At 37.5% G+C, this 26729-nt stretch overlaps 1 protein-coding gene across 1 annotated transcript in view; it reads left to right on the top strand.

Moving 5' to 3' along the window:
• ARNT2 (aryl hydrocarbon receptor nuclear translocator 2) overlaps nt 1-26729 on the top strand; it is a 265547-nt gene that overhangs the window by 151403 nt on the left and 87415 nt on the right. The window contains exons 6-8 of the mRNA XM_027851908.1: nt 7404-7506; nt 13939-14004; nt 14170-14255. Of these exons, the coding sequence (XP_027707709.1) occupies nt 7404-7506; nt 13939-14004; nt 14170-14255 (255 nt within the window). The remainder of the gene's footprint in view (nt 1-7403; nt 7507-13938; nt 14005-14169; nt 14256-26729) is intronic.

Genomic DNA, 26729 nt, shown 5'->3' with positions numbered 1-26729 from the left:
TCTTTCTTTCTTTCTTTCTTTCTTTCTTTCTTTCTTTCTTTCTTTCTCTGTACTCATGTACTAACTTAATTGGCCACTCATCCACCTGAATATCATAGACAATCTAAAATCCTTACTCTAATTCAGCTATCTGGCACAGTGGATAGAGTGCTGGTTCTGGAATCAAGAAGACAAATCTAGCCTCAGACACTTACCAGCCGTGTGACCCTGGGCAAATCCCTTAATTCTGTTTGCCTTAGTTTCCTCATGTGTAAAATGAGCTGGAGAAGAAAATGGCAAACTATTCCAGTGTCTTTGCCAAGAAAACATCAAATAGGGTCATAAAAAATCAGATATTACTGAAAACAATTGAACAATTCAAACTCTAAATGAAAGATTTTCACTCAGTAACAAATGAGCAGAATCTGAAATTTTATCTGGATGGTTGAGGTTGGTTCTATGACATGAAAGGAAACTGAAGACCTAACTAATGAAGTTGTCAGGTCCTGATGCCTGGTCTCAGAAGGCAAAATTCTAAGTGATTAAATAAATCCTCTCTAGGACATGGTGCAGAAACAAGAGATTTAGTGTTACTAATCTCCTGTTCATGTAGGGATATTTTAAAGGAGGATACTGATAAACTATAGATTATTCAGAAAAGGATGGCCAAGATGATGAAGAAAAGGTCTGGAAGTCAAAATCCTTTGAAGGATTGAAGGAGTTCAGATTTTTAACCAGAAGAAGAGATTGAAGGAGTTCATGATAGATGTCTTGTGATTGTGAGGTTTTCCACCAGCTGATGAGTTTTTCTTGCCGCTCATAGATATGATCTATTCATGTACTCATGAGGAGTGTGTAATATGTATCAGTGGAAGGCATGCCTTTGCTGCTGAATTAATGGATATTTGGAATATTGACATGGCTAGGGGTGGAGGAAGAGGTAGTCTTGTCTTCTGTTGTTCCAAAGGCAGAAATGGGGGAAAAGGTAGTATATTGAAGGTAAACATAAGAAAGAACAGAACTATCCAGTAATGCGGTAGACTTCCCAGTGGGCTCCAGCTTTGGTATATTATAAATAGCACCAGATTTTGAGTTAGAAGATCTATATTTAAACATCAGCCTTTCTCCTTACTAACCATGTATCTTTAGGCAAGTCACTGACTGAGAATCAGTTTCTTTATTTGTAAAATGAGAATTAAAATGGCATTACTTACCATGTGGGATTATTGTGAGGGTCAAAGTGAGATAGTGTCAGCAATATGCTTAGTAAATTATAGAATTATATAAATGTTACATACTATGTTGTTTTACTAGAATATAAGCTCCTTGAAGGTAATTACTATATTATTTTCATCTTTTTTTCTTCATTGTCTGCCACAGCTCCCTGCTCAAATGTTTGTTGAAATGAACTTTTTATTATTATTAGGTAGTGAGTACTCCATTGTATAAGTTATTCATGCAGAATCTGAATGAACATCTGTGAAGGTTATTGTCCCATCTGCAGCTGGAGAATTGGCCTAGGTGTCCACTAAAATCTGTTCTACTTCTAAAATTCTGTGAGAGATTAGAATTCATTATAAGTCTGGCTTGCCTACATATGTCTCTGGGTTTTCTTAATAGTCAAATGAAATTCATATGGACCTCACAGGGATCTCATAGGCCCTGTAGCCAAGCAGTCAACAACTTGAATAAAAGAATATTATATAATACTGAAAAAAAATAGAATGTTACTTTGAGAGTGGAGCCCTGAAGATTCACATATGTGTTATTTGCATTTTAAAAGACCATATTTGAACATCAAGCATCACATTTTGTTTTTACATTTGTTTTTTTCAGGCCCCTTTGTCCTTCCTGTACTTAATTTCTCCTAAATCTATTTTTCGTTCTCATCCTTCATCCCTTCCTGTTTTGCCAGTCAATCAAAAAGTATTAAAGTGCCCACTATGTGCCAGGCATTGGAGGTATCCATCTTCCTAACTTCCCTATTATTATGGAAAACATCGCCATCATTGCAGTCATCTAGAATTATTCTGAACTCCATCTTCCCTCACCTCCTATATCTAATCAATTTCTAAGTCTTGCTGATTCTGCCTTCACAACATCTCTGCAATCAGTCTCTCCAATCAACCTCCTTTCCACCATCTTTATTCATGCCCTTATCCACTAGGTAAGTTATTCGAGGCCACCTCTCTCTAGCTTGGATTATTGTAATAGCCCTCTAACTGGTCTCCCTGTCTCTAGTCTGTCTTCTCTCAAATCCATCCTCCTAACGGATATTCCCAAAAAGCATAGCTCTACCAATGTCACTTTTTTGCAAAAGAAACCTCATTGACTCCCTATCACTTCTAAATGACATACTCCTCTGTTTGTCATTTAAAACCTTTTATAATCAGTCTCCAATCTATCTTCTGCTGATTTCACATTACTCCTCTTCATACACTCTACATTCCAGGCAAACTGGCCTACTGGCTTTTCACCATACACAACATTCCACCTCTCACCTCCAACCATTACACATTCCACAGCTGAAATGCTCCACCTTGTCTTGGAATCCCCCCTCCCTTCAAGGTTCAGGTCAAGTAGTACCTCCTACACAAGATTTTCCCCAATCTCTTCAGGTATTAATATTCTGTTCCTCTCCTAAAGTACCTTATGTTTCTGTAGCATATATCCCAATATATAAAAAAATCATAGTACTTAGTAATATGTAGTATTACATAGTACAATCATACTTTTTTTTATTCACACTCGAGTTTTTAGGTATCCATCTATTGTATAAAGTTGAGTGAAATTGACATTTTGAAGGGAGTATGCAAAAAATCCATTGTTCCTACTGAAACTGGAGTATAACATGGAGAAATAAACATTGAAACAGTTGTGTTATAGAGTCGTAGCTGAAATATCATGAAAATCTGTTTTCTGATCTCCTTGTGTTCAGCGGCCCATGTGGCACACAGCTGTGATTTATTTTCAGAGAGCTGGATTGGAATTTGACAGACTGCAACGTTTGCCTTCCGCACAGCTGAAACCATTTGCTGTTTGGGTGATGATAAAGCAAGTGACAATTTGCACTTAAAATGCTGTTAAAAAAACACACAGGAAAAAAAAAACACAGAACTCTTGAGTGAGAACAGACAAGAACCAAACTGTTTGTAATATGAATTATGCAAATAACAGCTATTCATTTATTGGGAATTATATGGGAATATATTTCTTTAGTAGCACAAAAGCTAGATAATTATCAGAACTTATAACTAAGCCTCTACTAACTGAATTATGTTCAAATACACATCCAACTCAGTTTTTTCTAAATGGAAATTTTTTTTGAATATTGTAAGACCTTTCAGAAGTCCTGCTCCAATGCCTCACTTTCGCTCATAGGTAACTCTGAGTTCGTGAAGAAGCATCATGGTACAGTAGAAAGAATGTTGAAGCTGAAGTTATGACCTAGGCTTGAACCCTGGCTCTACCACTGGTCAGATCTCCTAACCTCCCTTGTCTTTGGTCCTTCTTTGTAAAATGAGGGAGGTAGTCTGGATGACCTCTGAATTCCCATCTAAAATAACAATATATGAATGTGATGGAATATTATTGTGCTGTAAGAAATTATGAAGGAATTATTGCTATATATTTTGAATCCTCTTATGTTCTGCTGTGCACATGACATGCATTTTTCCTTTTCTCATTTTGTATTTGTCAATATTTAGGTCTATATTATGTTTCTTTTTGTTTTCTTATTATGTATTTGTTTCAATAATAATAAAAAAAAAGAAATTATGAAGGGGACAGTTTCAAATGAACCTAGGAAGACTTGTATCAACTGAGGCAAAGTGAAGTAGACAGAACCAGGAGAACAATTTATAGAAGGAAGGAAGGAAGGAAGGAAGGAAGGAAGGAAGGAAAGAAGAAAGGAAATAAGTAAACAAGCACTTATTAAGCACCTACTATGTGCCACGCATTGGCTAAGCACTTTTACAAATATTGTTTCATTTGATCTTCACAGCAACCTTGGGATGTAGGTGTTACAAGGAAACTGAGGCAGACAGAGGTTAAATAACTTGCCCTTGGTCACACAGCTAGTAAGTGTCTGAGGCTGAATTTGAATGCAGGTCTACCCAATTCCAGGCCCAGTACTCTATGAATGCAGTGACTAACCATGATTGCAGAGGATTCATAATGAAGCATGCTAGCCCATTTCCTGTTGAGTATGGGAAGGCCTTAGTGTGGATTGTCACATAAATTATTTTGAACATGGCCAATGTGGGAAATCTTTTTTTTTTTTTTTGACCATGCATATTTCTACAAGGGTATTTCTTTTTCTTTTTCTTTTTCCAGTGGGGGCAGGAAGGTGGGAGGGAAAGAAAGTATATTTTCTTATTCATTAAAAAAAATAATTTAGGAAAATGAATCTGTTTAGACTCAAAATCTATCATCCTATAGCAATGGAGCACAAGCCCTGGCAAGTTCTACTAAAGACAAAGCGTTTGAGAATATCCTGGGTGATAGACTGTATGTCTGTCATCCAGTGCCCAGCATAGCAAAGTTTGGAGAGGTTCATCATCAGAACAGTTGCCCAGTAAATGAAGATTTTTCTTTCTTGATCAGAGCATCTCATTAACCAGGGCCTGAAGGCATAGAGGGGTTTTGGTTTCTCTTAGTAAAGGGGGTACCTGCCAGAATGAAATAGAGAATGACCTATTTCTTTCCTAATTGAGGTCTTAAGTCTGTGATATAAACATTATAGCTTCTATAAAAGGTAAAAAAGACAAACAGTTATGTCTTGCCCTGACACAACACTTGCCTTTGGGGTGCCCCTGTTATACACATTGGTGACAGCTAAAACAAGATGTTCACAAGTACTGTAGGTGTTAGAACATGTCTGTTGATTACAATTTTCTTCACAAGATGGTAGAGTGAGGCATGCAGGAATTAAAAAAATAAAAAAAAAGAATTCTAAATAGCTGTCTTTGTCAAGATAACCATCTGCCTGTCTGAGGTAGGGTTGGGTTTGATGAAGGTTTAGCAGGATGAATTCTGGAGTTCAAGACAGATCTACTACTGGAATGTGGAATGAGCATAGAGCAGGAGTGTGTTGCAGAGCCTGGTCAATCAGAGCAGAGCTGAGCAGATACTTGGTTAGGTGAACCAAGTGTGTTGAGGCCAGAGGGAGAACAGGTCAGGGCTTAGAATAGAACATGGGTCAGGGGGTGACTAAAATAATAATAATTGCCATTTGTACCCTTTATGACAGGGTTCCTTAACCTTGGAGTCTGTGAATTTTTTTTTAAAAATGTGTTTTGATAACTGTATTGTAATATAATTGGTTTCCTTGGTAAACCTATGTATTTTTTAATGTATTCAAAAACATAATTCTGAAAGGGATTCATAGGTTTCACCAGACTTCCAAAGGAGGTCCCTGGCACAAAAAAAGAGGTTTGCAGCCCATACTTTAAGGTTTAGGCAAGCACTTTACACATACAACCTTATTTCATTCCTGCAACAACTGTGTGAAGTAACTACTGCAGGTATCATTATTTTTGAGGGAACTGAAATTCAAAGAAACAAAAATGGCTTGCCCATGGTCCCAGGGCTAGCAGGTGTCCTAAGTAAGATGTGACCCTTACTCTACCTTCTGAATCCAAAGCTAGTCAGTTTCCATTACCCCACAACTGGGGTCTCCATAGCCAGGACTTCTCCCTAGGTGTTGGGCTTAGAGTGGGTTCCTTATGATGTGTCTTTTAATGGATGATTTAGGTCTTTCAGGGGAGGTGATAAGACATTAAAACTAGAATGGGGATAATAATAGTACCTATCTTGCAGGGTTGTTGTGAAGATCAAATGAGGTAATATGTATAAAAAGCATGTAGCACAGTGCCTGGCACATAGTAGGCTCTATATAAATATTTATTCTCTTCACCCCTCCCCGCCATCTTAGTATCTTTGCTATGAGATTTACTTCTTAAAGGTGAGGCCTGTAACAGGGCATGCATTAGTTTAGGGCCTTGATCCTACCAGAGGAATGTGTGTGTATGTATGTGGGGGGGGGGGGGGGGGGGAAGAGAGAGAGGGAGAGAGCAAGAGAGCAAGAGAGAGCAAAGATCATTTTAATAGCCATCAATTATTATAGGGGGAGTTTATTTTTTTTAGTCATAAAACTTAAAATGTTTACAGTTTACTGGATAAAAGGTTTTTTTAAATTTATTTTCTACTAATGTATTCATGACCACAATCTGTATTAATGAATTTATTTTTTAAAAAACAAACATGTTCTCATAAACAACTTACCTCCCATGTAGTGTGTATATCATATCTTGAATTTCTATATTGCAGGGAGAAAAAAATAAAGGAAAAATTCTCAGAATAGTGGGACTTTGTCAATATATTTATCAGTCAACAAATATCTATTGATTACTTACTTTGTGCTCACTGATATGGTGTATTTGTATGTGTATTGGTATAGGTGAAAGAACATTGGATTTGAATGACTTTGTGACCTTGTATAAATCACTTTACTCCTCTCAGCCTCAGTTTCCTTATACACAAAACCGGGATAGTAATACTTAAGCTATGTCCCTCATAGAAATGTTGTAAGGAAACCATAACATTTTTCAATCTTAAAGTGAATGAATGAATGAACAAGTGAATGAAAAGACATTTATTAAACTTTTATTATGTGTCAGGCACTGTGCTAAGCACTGATGATACAGATACAAAAGTGTAATAGTCCCTGCCCTCACAAAGCATATATTCTAATAGAGGGGGTCAATACATAATAGAAGGGGTCAATACATAATGGCCAGGGAAGGGAATTTTGGTCTTGGAGGGTAGAAGGACAGTGAGTTGATCCATAGGTCAGTTGATTGGCATGCCTTTTCTGGCAGCAGTTGTAGTATTGATTTGATTCTTGGGCAATGAGGAAATCAAATGAGAAAGGTTTATACTTTGCAAATTTTCAAGTGCTATATAAATGCTATCATCATCTATCATCATCATCCCAGAAGAAAATGAATGCTGTTGCCAAGAAGATAGAAGTGTTTGTCATTTTGTTACATTTTTGAATAAAGAACTGAAATTATTTTCTAATGTTAGGTGCCTACTACTAGAAATTTGTGAGGAACTGTATATGCCATGAAAGTCAGCCAGCTTAATCTCTTTTATTCTATATTAACAACTCTGGGAAAGGCTTTTTTTCCTTTTCCAGGAAGGAAAGAGAAGAATAAGAACTATTTATTGCAGTGAGCTATTTGTATTATGATAGAGCTCATTGACCCATATTCTCCTTGCTAAAGTGTTGGAGACTTGATTGTACTAAGAAATGAGTAATGTATATAGTCCCTTTTTCTTGGTACTCAGGACAAGGGAAGAAAGTTGTTCTCGGCTCTTGTCAAAAGTTTTATGCCTATTTTGTTTTCTTTCTTTTTAAGGTCGGATTTTGGATCTGAAGACAGGGACAGTCAAGAAGGAAGGTCAGCAGTCATCTATGAGAATGTGCATGGGATCCAGACGCTCTTTCATTTGCAGGATGAGGTTTGTAATAATATGACTGTAGTGAGCTTGTCTCAAGCTACTGTTTGCCGTGAATGTCACTTGTGGGAAGGGTTGAATACTCAGTGGCTCCCCATTACTTTCACGACAATAATAGTTTATGTTTATATAGTGCTTTCCTCACTATTGTTATCCTCATTTTATTTCTAAGGAAACTGAGGCTCAGAGAAAGTAAATGATTTACTTAAAGCCACTCAGAGCAAGTGGTAGATTTCGAACTAAATCTTGTTTTCTTATTCTAAATCGTTCCATACCCTATGATACCTCTGTTTCCCCCAGAGCAGCATGGTGCTTTGCACCTAGAAAGTGCTTCCTGAGGTCATTAGATAAATGCTAATGTACAAAAGTGGAATCTCAGCATTGGGAAAGACCAGAGTGATCAATTCAACCCAAGTTGACTACGAATAGTCTCCACAACATCCCTAACAAATAACCATTGACTTTAAGATCCCTAGTGATAAGAAATTCATTACTCCAGGCCATTTCACTTTTGAACAGTTCTAATTGTCAGGATTTTATCCTTACATTAAACCTAAACCTGCCTTCTTACAACTTCCACTAGTTACTCCTAGTTTCACTCTTCAGAGCCAACCTGAACTTCCCTCCAGGTTGACATGGAGCCATTAATGACTGAAACTGCTCATTCAACCAGTTTTCAATTCCACTTAACTGTACCAATGGCTAGCCCACATCTTTTCATCTTCCCCAAAAGAATAAAAGCCAAACATTTTACTGAAATCTAGAGAAACATTATCTATAGCATTCCCTTGGGATTCAGGGTCTTCCATAATCTGACCCCAACTTCTCTTTCCAATCTTTTATTTTGCTAATGTCTACATAAACCATCCCCTTCAGCCAGAATGATTTATTTACTGTCTCCCAAGACCTGTCTACCTATGTGTCTATGTACCATCTTGCTTATGTTCTGTCTCCACCTAGAATTCTGTTTCCCTTCTTTTTTTTGTCCACCCAAGACATATTTATCCTTCAAGGCATAACAACATAGGACTTTCTTGACTACTTCAGTGTGTTCAAAGAGTGAAACTCTTCCCTCTGAAATCATAAAACTCATTTGGCATTTAATTATCCAATGACTTGATCTCTTGTCACAAATATTGTTCTTTGACTATTCTTGTTTATTTCTTGTCTCTACTACTAAAGTATAAGATCCTTGAAAACAAATGGGGTGGGTTTGGGGGAAGGAATGTAAGCGTGTATTTAGCACTTGCTATGTGCCAGACACTGTGCTAAGTGCTTTACAAATATCTCATTTGAACCTTATAACAACCCTGGGAGGTAGGTGCTTTTACTATGTTCTCTACTTTACATGTGAGGGAACTGAAGCAAACAGAGGTTAAGTGACTTGCCCAAGGTCATACAGTTAGTCAGGGTCCAAGGCTGTGGTCTTGAAACTCTGGTCTTCCAAACTCCAGATCTAGTACTCTATCCACTGTGCCACCTAGCTGCTTTATTCATCTTTGTATTCCTCTCAATGCCTAACACATTGCTTAGCACCTAGAAGGTATTCAATAAATATGTATTGAATGATTAAGTTAATCAATGAACTTAGGAATAGGTGGGGTGAATAGTTCATATAGAAATATAACCAGAAGGGGGAAAAATACCATCTCTTTTAGACAGGAGCTATGGAAATCATTAAGAGGCCTAGATAAAATTCCTACCTCTCCTATTTATTAGCTGTGTGATTTTAGACAAATTATCTTGCCTCTGTCAGCTTCAGTTTTATTCCTTAGTGAAATTAAGGGGTTGGACAAGACAGCTTCTAGCTCTAACATTATATGATGCTATATGAGGCCTTATTCATTTTTTTTCTGTACCTGTTTTCATTACCATAATTCTCCTATCCCCAAATAACACAAGTAGTAAGTACACTGGACCAGTTATTCCCAAACAATATAGGTTAATCTAGGCCTGCCCGTTTGCCCATTGGTACCTAAAATGCCATGCCTGGTAGCAGACATGAGAGATAGCCATTTCTGCTTCAGTTTTCTACTTCAAACTATAAATAAGCAATTGAAACCATATTCTACATGCTAAATAATAAGAGCTATTTAAGATAATGTGAATTTTCATTACTTTGATTATTTTATTGCCTTAGTGAATTTTGAACAAGAATATTAACTCATTCTCATAGAAGACAGGACTTTTTTAGAGCTTATCAATGAAATACTCGGCTTTGAGCACAAGCCACTAATTCATTCAGTCTGTTCAATTCACTATCTCTTGAGTTTCTACCACTTGCAAGGAGCAGTGCTGAAGGAAATGATAGAGAGATAGATGTCAAAGACATGATTGATTCCCATGATGTCGAACACGTGGTCTCCATCCTTAAGGAGCTTACCATCTTGCAGGACTGACCAAGGCACACAAATAGTCATGCAAACCCAAGTATGAAGGGGCATAGGCTGTATAGTCAAAAGTCTAAGAGATTCCACAGAGAGAAAGAATCACTTTTGACTGGGAGAATCAGGAAAAACTACAAGGAGAAGATAGGTGGACCTGCCACAGAGGAGGAGGCATTCCCCCTGGCAGAGTTGTGGAAAGAGGATATGTGTGTATTTTTTCCTATCAAATAGTTAATACAGCACATGCAGCAGATTGAGTACAGACTCCTGCAGGACTTTTAACTGCTTTCGTCTCTACTTTTTTCTCCCTGTCTCTCACTCAGTATTTTCTGTATTTTCTATTTGTATTCATGAAGTATCCACCGATCTTAAAGGCATCTACTGAAGTGAAAACATTAGTAGGATAAGGGATAAAAATTTGACTCATGATCAGAGGAAAACAAAAGAACTAAGGTGACACAATGGATAGAGCACTGGGCCTGGAGTCAGGAAGACTTATCTTCCTGAGTTCAAATCTGGCCTCAGACACTTGCTAGCTGTGTGGCCCTGGGCAAGTCAGTTAACCCTGTTTGCCTCCGTTTCCTCATCTGTAAAATGAGCTGGAGAAGGAAATGGCAAACACTGCAGTGTCTTTGTCAAGAAAACCCCAAATGAAGTCATGAAGAATCAGACGTGACTGAAAAACAACTGAACAATAAAGAAAATGTGCAAATCTGGAGAAATCCAAGTTTTTTCTGCAGAGACTGAAAATTGCAGAAGCAGATAGAATGAGAATAATAATAGTAATAAATATTAATTATTTACCACTGTACAGTACGGAGAACACATGACCTATAATATTTTATTCTCATAACAGCCCTGTGAGGTAGGTTCTGTTTTTATCCCCGTTCTTCAGGTGAGGAGCCTCAGAGTAGGAGACATGAAATGATTTGCCCAGGGTCACATAGCTCTTAAGTGCCTGAGTCAGGATCTGAGTGCAGGTATTCCTGATCCCAAGTCAAGTGCTCTAGCTACTACACCACCTAAAAGCCTCTGAATTTGAAGCCTGTGTGCTAATAGGTGTGTTGATGAGTAATTTGATAATCCTACTTCCTTCTGCTTGGATGAAAAGTGTTCCCAATCCAGGCATACAGGTATTACCTGGTAGTTTGCTACACCCATAAAGACCACTCTCTTACCTTGTGGAGATAGCAATTACTCAGCCTTTCCTAATTTACCCAAATGTGTGAACTTAGTTGGTGGCAAAGAAGATGCTTATGGGAGGTAGTGAAGAAGTGCTAGTGTTCAGAAGGCATTCAGCAAAGAGCCAGACTTGCAGTCAGGAAGACAGGTTCAAATCTTGCTTCAGATCCTTTAACTACCTATGTAACCCTGGATAAGTCACTTAGCTACTCTGGGCCTCAGCTTCCTTCTCTGTAAATTGAGGGGAGGTTGGATTTGATGACCTCTAAGGCTCATTCCCGAAGCTCTCAGTCTCTGATCCTATCATCCTTCCATCCTGTAGGCTTCATGGTCAACTAACATAATTGCTACTGCCCTTTATGGCATTTTGTACTTTTGCCTAAATTTCAAGCAAAACTCCCATACCCATCCTCAGTTCTCTTGCTTTCTCCTCCTATGCCTGGGCCACAGGATTCTGATGGAAGAAATTCAGAACCTTGCAGACCAAGTCCATTTCATCTTTCCACTGGCTAACCAGCCTAATCCTCACTGCTGCTCAGTTATCCTTGAATTCCTCCTTCTTAGACTCCCTACCACACTCTCTGCTGTGGTTATTTCAGACCATCTCTCTGTAAACCCATATTTGTTTCTCCACACTCATTTCCATTTTCAACGAATGATCTTGCTTCTTACTTTACAGAGAAAACTGACACCATCCAGTAGAAGTTTCCTCATAAAACCTCTTCCTTGCCTTGCCTAACATAATACTTGTCCTAAACCAAGTGGCATTCCTCCTTTAGGCCCAAAGGAGGTATCCCTGCTTCCTTATGAAGCTCAGCTTTGTATTCTGAACCACCCTTCCCTTACTGTTCCCTGCTCCCTATCATCTTCTGGTCTCTAACAATGCTTTGGTCTCCTGTTTTCTGAGGGAAAAAGTTTTATTTAATCTTTTACCTTATCCAGCAAGTGAGGGTTTATCTTTTCCCAATTAAGATTGCTGTCCCCTTCAGTGAGGGTTCAGTACCATCAAGGGTGGTGGAAGTGCATTCAGATAATCTGAACTGTAAGGCAAGTTGTTTGGGCAGTTGTTGCTTTTATCCGAGATAGAAATTACTCCAGTAATTAAATGGATTCATTTTCTTGTTGATGAGATTGAGATGAGAGCTATGGATTTTCCAGAGGATCCTTGTCTTCCAAATATCTCTTTATTTAAATAACTGAATTTAATTCTGTTTAAGTTAACATTTATTAAAAATCTACTATATGAAAGCATTTAACTCTTATAGAGAAATGTTTTAAAATAGTCACAGATTTGGTACCTTTTTCACTAATCTTTAACTGCTATAAATATTAGTCCAGTTCAATCCTGAGTTTCCCCCTAAATTTTAAATAGGAGATTTATTTTTCATATACCCTGAATTCTATCTTGGAGTCAAATATCCTTGAGGGCTAATATACAAGTGTTGAATTTTAAGTTTGGTATTTCAGCTGAATTTCAGATTTAGAGGCAGCTGGTGCCATAGTAGATAGAGCACTGGGCCTGGAGTCAGGAAGACAGAGTTCAAATCTGGCCTCAGACACTTACTAGCTATGTGACGCTGGATAAGTCACTTAACCTTTGTTTGCCTCAGTTTCTTCAACTGTAAAAAAAAATACTATCACTGACTTCCCAGGGTTGTTGTGAGGATCAGATTAAATAATATTTATAAACGTGTTTAGTACAGTGCCTTGCACATAGTAGGTGCTATATAAATGATTATTCCCTTTCCCATTCAGCTCTAGTGCTTTAGCATAGTTTGGCCTCAAAACCCTTATAGCTTTCATAACTACTAAAGATTAGGTTTTGGAATCATTTTTGTGACTTCCTTCTATTAGATTCTGCTGCTGAAATAATTTGTCACAGGTTTCATCTATTTGAAACTTTATTTTATAATAATAATAGCTGCCATTTACATGGTGCTACATATATTATCTCATTTGATTTTCACACAATTCTGTGAGATAGGTGCTATCATTTTCACCTTTGGGCAGTTGGGGAAACAAAGGCTGAGAGGGGTTAAGTGATTTGCCCACGGTTGGAGATGATATTCAAACTCAGGTCTTCCTGAATCCAAAACCAGACCTCTAACCACCATGTCAAACTGCCTCTCAGCCTCTAGGAGGTCCAGTATTTCTGCTCCTGCTTTAACCAGAATCAAGCCACACCTATTGGATGTGAACCTGCCAGCCATGACTTGTCTACACATAATGTAAAAAAAGATAGAAAATAGCCTTTTTTCTCTGAGATCCCAGAGCACCTTGATGTCCAGATAGCAGTCTAGGACTGCTATCTCTGACATGGACCTTTGTTCTGTGGCTCTCATCCACTTTGAGTCTTGCCTGCTTCTTCTTGCCCTTGCTGATTCCCTATATCTGACCCAATGGTTGGTTAACTGGCAACACATGACAAATTTCTTCAGCCTTGTTAAACCCCTAGCTCCAACTTATTGTGTCTCTGATCCATCAGAAGGGTTCCAGAACCTTCACATCCCAACTGGTCATCCTTTTAAAGTAACTAGCCTTGCTTCCTTTCACATAAGCATCAAAAAATGGTATCACAGAGCAAACATAAACCCCTATGGAGTCCAGTGGAAGGAAATCAAAGTTAGCATCATCTTTGCCAGCCTGTTGCTTAGCTACCAAGGAAAAAAAGTGAAAATGAATTAATTGAAAACTGTAGTGTAAATGTTTGGTGGCATTGTGCTGAAGTTATTAGCTAAACTGGCATTTTTGTTTTATCTGTACGTACCAGAGAGCCCTAGACAGCTGATAACTTGTACCAAGTTTGTGCATAATGTTTTATGGCATTGTATAGGTGTTAACTACTGGTGAATTGATTTACTCTTAGGTGTGGAAATGCCCCTTTGGATCACCTTCCTCTTAACAGAATAACCACCATGCGGAAAAGATACAGGTCAGTTTGTTTCTTATTTGTGATATGTATTATCGTGAGTTCTTTTGGTCTGGGGTGGCCTCTCAGTCCTTACTCTATTAAGACCATCACAGGACAGGGCATGAGAGTTGGGGTGGGGGCAGGATGGTCCTGATGCAAATGGTTTCACAAATGCCTTTTCTTTAGGAATGGTCTAGGCCCAGTTAAGGAAGGAGAGGCACAATATGCAGTAGTCCATTGCACAGGATACATCAAGGCCTGGCCTCCAGCAGGTAAGAAAAGTCTGAGTTCCCATTTTAAAGTGAATAATAGAGGGGCACTTAGAATTAACCATAGCTTTTGATGAACTAGCTCAGAAGTCAGCCAGTCATTTCACAGGAAGCCTGTGGAGTTATGGGCCCTGTTTGTAACTTCTTAGAGGCCAAGAGAGGAAGCCACATTGACTGGCCATCCATCCCTGAAAAATCTGAATGATTGGTCTTACTTTAAGGGCATTTCCTCAGCCCATTGCTTTATAGGCATCAGTCCACCTGCCTTTGACTTTAGTTAAAAGATACCTGAAGTTGTTATTGATGATTGATCATTTAAAGTAGGGGTTCTTAATCTTTTTTGTGTCATCGACCCTTGTGACAGTCTGGCAGGACCCCTTCTCAGAATGATATTTTTAAATGCATAAAATAAAATACATAGGATTACAAAGGAAACCAAGTAAATTGAAATATAGTTACTGGAATATTTAAAAAAAAAAACAAGGTCATGGTCACCAGGCTAAAACCCTCAGTTTAAATTAATCTGGATCTTCTAGGAAGCCTGTAAGTTAGTCTGTCTGCATTTATGAAGCACTTACTATGTGCCAGACACCATGCTACACACTAGGGATACAAAGAAAGGCAAAAACACAGTCTTTGCCCTTAAGAAGCTTACATTCTAATAGGGAAGACTATATACAAGTAACTATGTACATACACAAGATATAGATATAGAGTTTCCCCCTCAAAAGGAAGGGGAAAGAGGGAGAGTGGGGGGCAGGACACTGAGAGACCAAGAAAGGCCTGCTGAAGAAGGAAGCGCTTGAGCTGAGTCTTGAAAGAATCCAGGGAAGCCAGGAGGTAGAGGTGAAAAGTGAGAACATTTCAGGCCTGGGGGACAGCCACTGCCAAAGCATGGAGTTGAGAGGTAGCATCCTGTGTGAGGATGAGCAAGTAGGACAATGTAGCTGGATTATAGCATAACTAGAGTGAAGTGAAGTGTGAGAAGATTGGAAAGGTAGAAAGGAGGGGCCAGGTTGCAAAGGAATTTAAGTGTAATAGAGAGCATTTCATATTTGATTATGGAAGTAATAGCAAGAGATACTGCAGTAAAAGCTTATAAAGAATTTTATAATTTCCAATGTAGTTTCCATGTAACTTTGGCACTCAAGGGAAAAAAATACTATTTTAATTAAAGCATTATAGAGGTGATAGTCTCACCGTACTCAAATCTAGTTAGACCAGAAGTAGATAGTTTTGTTCAGTGGTGGGTGTCACATTTTATTAGTGACATTGACAAACTCGAATACAACCAGGGGATAAATGAAAAGAAGACTCACTCTTTCTCTCTCTCTCTCTCTCTCTCTCTCTCTCTCTCTCTGTATATATATATATATATATATACATACATACATACATACATATACAGATACACAGGTATATACACATATATCTGTATATATGTATGTGTACATGCACACATACATACAGGCATACATACATACGCAGATATACATAAACATATCATACATATCATACATTTAGAGCTGTAAAGAGACTCTGAGAACATCTAGTCTAATCCCCTCATTTTACCGATAAGGAAACTAAAACCTATGGAGGTTAAGTGAAAGTAGTAAAGCTATCCAAGGTGGGATTTGAATCCTGTTCCTGACCAAAAAGCCAGTGCGCTTTCCACTGACCTACATGGCCTCCCCTGGAAAATCTTATGATATCTGGTATTCCTTCCAAGTACTGTGTCTGACTTTGCTTAGTTTCTGGAATGAGATGAGTTGGGGCATATTCCGGGTGCTATGGTTAAAGACTGATTTTGTTGGAATGGGTAATCCTTCCCTCGACATCGATCACAGTTGCCTCCATGCCATATCAAATAGTCTTATCAAGTTGCTATGGCCAAAAAGTATCTGTTACTTGTTGGCCAACCTGCTGTTGTGTTACTCTCCAGATTTAGTTAGGCTAGACCTCAGATAGTAGAAACAAAAGTTCCTTATTGGGCTGTTGTCCAAGTCATTCCAGCTTAATAGAACCTACCATAGCTTGGGCAGCTAGGTGGTGCAGTGGATAGAGTGCTGGGCCTAGACTCACGAAGACTCATCTTTGTGAGTTCAAATCTGGATTCCAACATTGGTATGTGACCCTGGTCACTTAACCCTGTTTGCCTCAGTTCCTCGTCTGTAAAATGAGCTGGAGAAGGAAATGGCAAACCACTCCAGAATCTTTGCCAAGAAAACCCCCAAGTAAGATCACAAAGAATTGGACATGACTGAAACAACCAAACAACAACCACCATAGCTTGGACTGAATTGGCCAAGCCTTTGAGAATCTAGGATTAATTAACTTCATGTCATGAAAAAACATCAGAATAAGACCTCAGTGGAAATATCATACAAATAATAATAATAATAACACTTACTGTGTGCTGGGCACTGCGCTAAGCACTTTACAATTATCATATCATTCAATCCTCACAACAACCCTAGGAGGTAAGTGCTATTATTATTCCCATTTTACAGATAAGGTAACTGAGGCAAACAAAGGTTAAGTGACTTGCCTCATAGCATAGGTCACATAGCTAATAAGTGTCAGTTTTGAACTCAAGTCTTCCTGACTCCAAGCCCAGTGCTCTATCCACTGAACCACCTAGATGTCCCCAAAACCCTAAAAAACTACATTTGGGCAAACAAAAAATGAAATACATATGTTCAAACTAAAGAAGATGGCTCTCCATATAAATTAGGCATGGGAATTTTGGTAGAGTGTAATATGAGTCAACATCATCACTTGGTTCCCCTTAATGCTAGATCCTTCCCTCTGAGATTATCTCCAATTTATCTGATATATGTCTTATTTATCCAGTTTGTGTGTTGTCTCGCCCATTAGATTGTAAATTCCTTGAGAGCAGGAACTGTTTGTGTCTTTCTTTGTATCTGCACTGTTTAGCATAGTGGCTGGCCCATAGGAGACATTTAATAAATGTTGATTTACTTGATGTGACTTGCTATGAATGTACTCTGAGGCTGCCTTATACAGGAAAGAAGACCGGATTGGTAGTCAGAGGACCTAGGTATGAATCCCTGCTAGTCTACTCACTGCACTTGACCTTTTTGGTCATAATTTCTTCAAATGACATGTTTTGCATTTATATATTTAACATATTTATCATTAGTTTCTATAGAATGACAAGGGTTAACTATGTAATCTCTAAAGTATCTTCTAGCCTCAAAACTTATGATCCTGTTTTCATTAAAGCGTTAGAATGGTGATAGTCCCACTCTACTCAATCCTAGTTAGAATAGAAGTAGATCATTTTGTTCAATGGTGGGGGTGAATTTTAGGAAGGATGTTGACCAGCTTGAACACAACCAGAAGATAAGTGAAGAGAAGACTCAATACCAAACTGCATGGGATAGATTGGTTGAGGAAGCTGGGGATATTTAACAAGGACAAGACAAGATTTGGGGGGAAATGTTATGATTGTCTGAAAATATTTGGTCGATTTTAATAAAGTAGAGGCATTTGACTTATTCTGCTTGGTTCCAGAGAAAGAACTAACATTAGTGGATAAAAGTTCTAGAGAGGCAAATTTCATAATAGTATAAGAAGTTCCTAACATTTAGAGCCATCCAAAAATAAGAATGGGTTGCTTAGGAGGTAAAGAGTTCCCTATCATTGAAGGTGTTTAAGCAGAGGAGGGATGATCACTGGTTAGAAATATTTTAGAGAAGGTTGATATTTCAAATAAGATATTGAATTAAATGAGACCAAAGTCCCTTCCAACTCAATAATCCTAGATCAGAAAGGCAGTATTAGAGGCAGCTAGGTGGTGCAGTGGATAGAGCACTGGCCCTGGAGTCATGAGGACCTGAGTTCAAAGCCAGCCTCAGATACTTGACACTTACCAGCTGTGTGACCCTAGGTAAGTCACTTAACCCCAATTGCCTTGCCAAAAAAAAGCAGTCTTATTATGTTCATTTCACACATAAAGATTGGGAGATTGCTCAGATTATACCGTGGGTAAATGAGCTAGGTAAAAAAAAATTCATTCACCTATGCTTCCTCTGGCACTCATGAGTCTTACTGGTTCATAGTAGCTATGTGAATAAGCCCTGAAGTTCACATGGATCCAGCAGGGTTTCTTTTTTAAGTTGGAGTCTATTGTCACCTTAATATTTACAGAGTTCTACTATTAGGAGTATCTACATGTAGGAAGAGATAGAGTCTTATTTTTTTTCCCTTTAAAGATCAAATGTAGTGATCTTAGGATGTTAATGAAGTTCCTTTTGTTTGAAATTATTTTTTAAAATAACTTTGATACTTCTCCAGTGACTGATCTATCAAGGCCACATTGAACCTTAGAATATTCCAGATCAACCTTTGAAAGACAATATGACTATGCAAAGCTTGGTCTGTAAATTCAAGTTTGAGCTCTTCCTCTTACTATCTATGTCACTATAGTCCAAGTCATTTACTCCTCTGTGAAACTCCATTTTCTCATTTGTAAAATGGGGGTAAAAATACATACCCGATATGAGAAATAAATGAGATTGACCATACATGTTTGTAACAGGGGTTTTGTTTTTCTTTTTTTCACATTGGAATAGAGAGTGGGTAAAGGAGAGTGAATTGTTGCTGATTAAAAAAAAAAGGTAAACTTAATTAAAAGTATAGACTATTAAAAGAATTAAATGAGATTTACATGTAGAAATACATATATGTATATATAATATAAATGTGTGTGTGTTTAGTCTTAGAAAACTGTAAATTTCTATTTATCTTAGAGGTATTTTCATGATTAAAATTGGGAGCCTTCTATCATATACTTAACTGTGCTTCCCGATATATAGATGTACTTTGGTGGAGGTAAGTGCACAAAAAAAAATCATTTAGCTGGAGTATATCAGAAAATCACTGAGTTGCTATTTTTAACTACCTTTTAGCCAAATCTCAATACCTTTCTTCATTTATAATCTGAGAAAAACTGACGCCGTTGACCAAACCTTACCTCTTGTAACTAACTCTTCTCTTAATAGGCAATGAAATGTAGTGACCAAAAAAACCCACGAGATTTGCAGTCAGAAGACCTAGGTCTGAATACTGGCTCAGCCATTTATTAGTCAGGGTCAAACTATTTCACCTCTAAGCCTCAATTTCCTTGTTTGTAAAACATGTTATTGTTGCTGCTGTTGTTATTTCAGTCGTGTCTGACTGACTGAGTCGTGTCTGACTGAGTCGTGTCTGACAAAGGTGACCGAATTTGGGTTTTCTTTGCAAAGCTACTGGACTGGTTTGCCAGTTCCTTCTCCATCGCATTTGTACAGATGAGGAAACTGAAGCCAACAGGTTTAAATGACTAGCCCAGGGTCATACAGCTAGTAAGTGTCAGAAGAGGAATTTGAACTCAGGTTCTCTTGACTACAGGACTGCCATTCTATGTCACCTAGCTGCCCCCTAGTGTACTACTTACCTTATAAAATTGTTGTGAGGATCAAATGGATAGTTTCTATAAAATTCTTTATAACCAATACTATAATATGTAAATGTGAGCTACGCTACGCTTTGTTACACTACCCTTTTCTGCTCCTCCTAAATCTCAGTGTTCTTTCTCTTTTACCTTTGTTGCCTCTTCTTTCTCTTTCAAATCATTAATTACAAGTGCTTCACTAAGGGTCCATCTTTAATACACTGATCTTCTCTCTGCATATTCTTTTGCTTAATGAGTTTATTTGTTTGCTTGAAGAAAGAGAAGTCCAAAGAGATGAAATCACCCACACTCTTGTCTTAATTATATTCCAGCTAGCATCTTGTGTTTATTTCTGAGTGTCACATTTTAAGGATGACATTGGATAAGCCTGAAGGTATCCAAAGAAAGGCAACCAGGATGGTGAAGGTCCTTGACTGAGTTCATGGAACATAAGGATTGGTTGAAGGAATAGTGAATGTTTAGCCTAGAGAAGAGAGATAACAGGGAAGAGAGATATCATGATAGCCATCTTCAAGCAGTGGAAGGACTTTCATCTAAAAAGAAGTTAGAGTTGCTCTGCTTGGTGCCAGAGCAAAACTCCACAACGTGGAGTAATGAGTGGAAATTGAAAAGAGGTAGATTTAAGCTTTATGTAGAGAAAAACTTCTAACAATTACAGCTGAGCAAAAGTGGAATAGGCTGCTTTGGGAAGGTGGTGGGTTTCTCCCTCATTAGAAGTCTACAAGAAAAGGCTGAATGACTTCCATCACGTACATTGTAGATTATAACAGGTTCTTAACGTGGGGTATGTGGGTTTATTTAAGTTCTATGAATTTGAATGGGCAGCTAGGTGATACAGTGGATAGAATGCTGAACCTGGAGTCAGGAAAGCTCATCCTTCTAAATTCAAATCTAGCCTCAGACACTTACCAGCTGTGTGACCCTGGGCAAGTCACTTAACCCTGTTTGCCTCAGTTTCCTCATCTGAAAAATGGCGTGGAGAAGGAAATGGCAAACTACTTTAGTATCTTTGCCAAGAAGCCCCAAATAGGGTCACAAAGAGTCAGACACAACGAAAAAATGAACTCAAATGGGAAAATTACAATCTAATTTTGACATATTTGGTTTTCTTCATAATCCTATGTATTTTATTTTACATATTTGAAAACATTCTTCTGAGAAGGGTACACAGGTTTGTCAGCAGATTGCCCAAGGAGTCCATGAACAAAAATTACCTTAAGAACCTTTATTGTAGAGGGAATTCTTTTTTGGGTATAGATTGGACCAGAAGCTCACTGAAGTTCCTTCCATTTAAAAATTTCTGGGATTCTTTATGAAGTGGTAGATCCAGGACTCGAACCTGTATCTTCTGACTCCAAATCCAGTGTCATTTCTACTCCCAGAGACGGTCAGCAAGTACTGAACTACTCTAAATTTGTCTCCAGGCCAAGAAAAATTACATTCCATGGTACATGAAGAACTTTCAGATGTCATTACAGAACTATTGTTGGGAAACTCTGAGAAATCATGGAGAATGGGAGAGATGCCAGACACCTAAGGATAATCAAATATTCCATTTTTCATTTTTAATGAAAAAAGGAGAGTCTGGAAAACTACAGACTGTGAACTTGATGTCAATCCTCAGTAAAATTCCAGAAACAATTTAAAAAATTGATGATTTTTGAATACATAGAAATGAAATAGCAATCACTAAAACTAAGCATGGCTCCTAAAGAATAAGTCATGCCCAAGTAAATTCATTTCCTTTTTCAAAAGGGAATGCTGGACCAGTGGAATGCTCTGAACATAGTGTATCTCTCTTTAGCAAAACCATTCATGATATCCTCATAGATAGGACTAGCAAGATGTTTTGTTGGGTATTTTCCCCAAAACTATAACCTCAAAGTATTAATTAGTCACTTAGGACCAACTCAGAGGGAGAAATGTAGTGAATTGCCACAGGTCTATAGCCCTGACCTCTTCAACATTTTTACCAATGACTTGGATAAGAAGATAGCAAATGTGTTTATCAAATTTATGAATAAAAGCAAGCTGGGAGGGACAATTAATTTGATGGATGACAGAATCAAGGTTCAAAATGATCTTAACAACAAGAAGGGTGAAATTTAACAGAAAGTAATGCATTTTAAAAAATAGAAAAGTGCATGAGGCAGCAGCAGGCACTGTAGTTTTGTTAGCTTCCGTGTTAAATTTAAAGTATACCTTTTTTTTAAAAAAAAAAAAAGTATGTAACAGATATTTACAGCTTCTTAGTATTTTTAAATTCATGTTTGTTGACATTTAAGCTTGGAAGAATGAAAAAATAAATTAATGTAGGGTTTTTCTTTTTTGATCAATTGCTTGATTATAGGATGGAGGAAATCTGGATTTATAGGAAAAAAGACAGGAGGAGTTAGTTCATCACAACACACTTATCATGAGCCAAGAATGTGATGAAGCTGCCAAAACAACTGAAACCACATTAAGTGACATTGCTACAAGGATAGGTCCCAAAGAGAAATAGTCTCACTAGAGTCTGCACTCATTAGACCATTTTTGAAAAACAATGTCCTATTCTGAGTGCCACATCTTAAGAAGAACATTTCAAATTGTATTTTCTTTGAAAGTGTGGACAAAATGATGAAAAGCCTTATAATCATATTACATAAGAAATGTTTGAAAGAACATGGGATGTTTAGCCTAAGAAAGATTACACTTTGGGGGAAGAGGACATATCTATAATGAGAGATGAAATAGATTTGTTCCAAAGGGAGAAAACCAGGAACCATATTTGGAATCATAGAGAATAAGATTCTGGCTCAATAAGAGAAAAAACTTTCTGAATGAACTAGGGCTATTGGGCAAAAGTATGAGCTCCCTTGTAAGCTAGTGGATTCTCCATCACTGGAAATATTCAAGTGTAAGCTGGTTAACAATTTCTTAGGGATTATATATAAAAAAATTCTGGGCATTCCAGCTGAGGTGGAGACTTGACAGGTTCTAGCCAAACCCAGGTCCCCTGAGGAACACCTACCAAAAATGAAAAAGAACACCATGTAGAACAACAGAACCAAAGAAAAAAAGCACTGAACTCCTCTGTCCCATAAAAAGTGGCATTAAGGGAATAACAATCATCTTCATAGCTAGCATTTTCTATTATGATTTAAGGTTTATAAAATGCTTTCTGATTATTATCTCATTTGAACTGAAGTGTGGGCTGCTCCAGGGTCCAGACCGTTTGGCAGGGTCTAAAGTCATAGAGTTCTAGGAAGGTAATATTACTACTACTACTACTACTACTACTACTCGTACTACTACTACTACTACTACTCCTACTCCTACTACTACTGCTACTACTACAACTAGCTAACATTTACATAGTGCTTACTATGTCCCAGGCACTGTGTTAAGCACTTTAAAATTATTATCTTATTTGATCCTTACAACAGCCCTGGGAGATAGGTGCTATTATTATCCCCATTTTACAGTTGAGGAAATTGAGGCACTCCTAGTGCCCCCCCCAAAAAAACCCAAGACCAGATGAATTTGCTGGTGAATTCTATTGAATAATCACACAACAACTAACCACAATATGATATTATTATTGTAATAATAAGGAAAGAAGACATCCTCCAAGTTTCTTTTATGAAACAAAGATGGTCCTGATACCTAAATGTGTGAGAGACAAAGCAGAAAAATAGAATAGACCAATATCTCTAATAAACATTGGTATAAAAATATTTTTAAAATATATTAGGAAAGAGCAATATATTCACAAATTATTCACTATCGTCAGGCTAGATTTATTTCAAGAATGTTCGGTTGGTCCAATAGACTATAAGCAACAAAAACAACTACTACAAAATAATAAAAAATGTATAATTATATTTATATATAGAAAGTGCTTTTGACAAGATACAGCACTTATTTGTTTTTAAAACTCTTAAAAGCACAGGAATAAATAGATCTTTCCTTAGAGTGATTAACCATGTCTGTCAAAAAACAAGAACTGTAATTATTTGTAATGGATAAACACTAGAAAAAGGCCTTTCCAAGATCATGGACAAAGAGAGGATGTGCATTGTTACCTCTCTTATTTAATCTACTTTTTTAAATATGGTAACTATTATAGTAAAGCAAGAAAAATAATTGAGGGAGTCAACATAAACAAAAAAGAAACAAAAGTGCCACAATTTAAGGACAATATGATGGTTTACTTAGAGAAGCCTAGAGATTTAACTGGGGCATCTACATGGTTCAGTGGATAGAGCACTGAACCTTTAGTCATGAAGACCTGAGTTCAAATCTGGCCTCAGACATTTACTCATTGTGTGACCCTGGGCAAGTCACTTAACCCTGTTTGCCTGTTTCCTCAATTGTAAAATGACCTGGAGAAGGAATGGCAAACCATTTCAGTATCTCTGCCAAGAAAACCCATATGTAACAGTCCTTTGGTTAAGGCCTGAACAGTCTGACTGACTTGAAAGAAGACTTAAGTCACTAAAGATGCTGTGAGTTGTATTTCTAAAAAGAAGAGGAAGTTAACACTGATCTGTGAGATCAGGACTGTAGGGTGGGGTTTTGCATCACCACTGGATATTGGCCACATGAAGGCATGGGACAGTTCTAGAAGTCACTTACAGGAGATAGTGACCTTTCCTGGTACAGGTCTAGGATCCCAAACCCCCCGTCTATTTGTTAAAGAATTTTTGTCCTCTAACTAGAGTCATCATCATGAGCTATTCATGTTTCATTACTGCAATTCCAAGGGCAGAATTATTATGGACTTGGGGCCTTTACTCCATTATATCATGCCCCCAAATCTGTTACAAGCCCTGGGGGTTACACTCAAAAAAGAAAAAAAAATCAGGAAGCGATGGAAAAAATAATCCCATTCAAAATATTCAAAATAACTTCTGAATATCTGGTAATCTACTCGCCAATCCATACTCTGAACAGCTACAAAACATTTTATGAAGAAATAAATGAAGGCAGATAATTGGAGAATTGTAAATTACTCATGTTTGGACCATGCTAATATAATCAAAATAATTATACTTAAATTAATTTACAGATTTAGTGCCATGGCAATCAAAGATCAAGGATCTGTTTTATTTGTTGTTGTTCAGTCATTTTTCAGGTGTGTCTGACTCTTCATAACCCTCTTTGGAGTTTTCTTGACAGAGATACTGGAGTGTTTTGCCATTTCCTTCTCCAGGTCATTTTACAGACTAGGAAACAGGCAAACAGGGTTAAGTGACTTGTCCAGGATCACCTTATTTAGTGTCTGAGGCCAGATTGGAACTCATGAAGATGAGTCTTCCTGATTCCAAGCCCAGCGCTCTGTTTCAATAAACTGTACAAAGTAATAAAATGTATTTGAAAGAACAAAAGGTCAAGAATCTTAAAGGAAATGTTGAGGAGAGAGTAGAAATGAAGGGGGCATAATAATATCAATTCTCAAACTGTTACAACAGCACTTGGAAAGTAATAATCATCAAAAACTATTTGGTACAGGTTAAATAACAGAAAAGCTAATTCGTGGAGTAAATTATATAAGGAAGACCCAGAAGTAATCGTATAGTAACTTAGTGTTTGATGAGCCCAAGGTCTGTACTACTAGGTAAGAACTCCCTATCTGACAAGAACTGCTAGGAAAACCGTAAAGCAGTCTGGCAGGAATTAGATGTAGAGAACAACATATTCACCAATGCCAAATGGATAGATGGAAACTAAATATTAACGGCTATGTCATGAGAAAAAAAAAAAGAAAAGAAATTAGAGGCTAAAGAAACTCCAGGTCTTGGATTTTGTGATTGAGATACTGACTTGTGCAAGTATATTTGTGAATATTCTTTTATTCTATTGCCATATTCCTTTCTGGGTTTGAATAGACACACAGGGCTGCAACATTAGGTCATAGAACCACAGTGCCTGTATGTTTGGCATTGTAGGGAAAAGTAGTCTTCTCATAAACATTAAGGATATCCATTACATGCTTATAACAGTCTGATTCCTCAATGTATGGGAAGAGAATATGACTCTTTGAATTATGGTTATTAACCACATAATTCTGTAGGTTGTTTTTTTCTGTAATAACACTAATCAACTGTAATATGCATTCCCCAACTAAATTCCATAGGCATTTGGCCCCTCTAATTGGCATCACAGTATCACTACAAGCTGATGTTCAGTATTTCCAGTTTGTTTTTAATTTTCCAGTGGTAATATCCTTTGATATGTTAACCACACATGGCTTAAATATTGAGGAAATTTAATCTGTTGACCTCTCAATTTCTTCATGACATTTTTAACTATTAGAGTTCTCCAGTAATGAAACAGACAGCCATGCAAAGCATTTTTCTGCTTGCCATATTTCCATGATAGGAACAATGTGGGGGAGAGGCCAATAACTGATGGTTTTTCCACCTTATGCAGATTGAAGAAGAGATTGAGTTAAGTTTAAAGAGTAAACTAAGTAGATAAGGTTAGGGATAAGGACTAGACCCATGATTTCATTGGTATAGGGGATTCCCAGACTAGCAAACTGTCTGCCAATGCAAGTTGGCACCTTTTCTGCAATGTATCTCTTAGAGAATTGTCTCTAGAGCACAGAGAGGCTAAATTATTTGTGCAAGGTTACACAGCTAAGAAATATATCAGCAGAGGGACTTGAATCTAGGTCTTCCTGGCTTTGAGGCCTACTTTTTACTAGCCATGTTGCCTCTAGGTGAAGTAGAATTCAGTCAGATTCAATTCAGTAAATATTAAATACCTACTATGTGCAAATCCCATTGTGCTGTGTGTTAGGGCAGGCAGAGGGATGCAAATAGTCCTGAAAGCCCAAACTAGTGTGCTGTGAATAGTTTTAATATTCTTAAATACAATAAAACTTTGTTTAAAAATGTAAAAAAAAAGCTACTCTTAAAGGAGTATAAAATAAAACAGGTCAAATTTTGCCTTCATGCTGTAGTTTGCCAACTCCTGCTAGGCATATAAAGTTGAAAACAAAACAGTCC

This window comes from Vombatus ursinus, unplaced genomic scaffold (genome assembly GCF_900497805.2).
Source record: "Vombatus ursinus unplaced genomic scaffold, bare-nosed wombat genome assembly UNPS02009205.1, whole genome shotgun sequence".
NCBI classification, from domain to species: Eukaryota; Metazoa; Chordata; class Mammalia; order Diprotodontia; family Vombatidae; genus Vombatus; species Vombatus ursinus.
The sequence above is the reverse complement of the archived record's forward strand: the minus strand, read 5'-3'. Positions and strand labels throughout refer to the sequence as shown.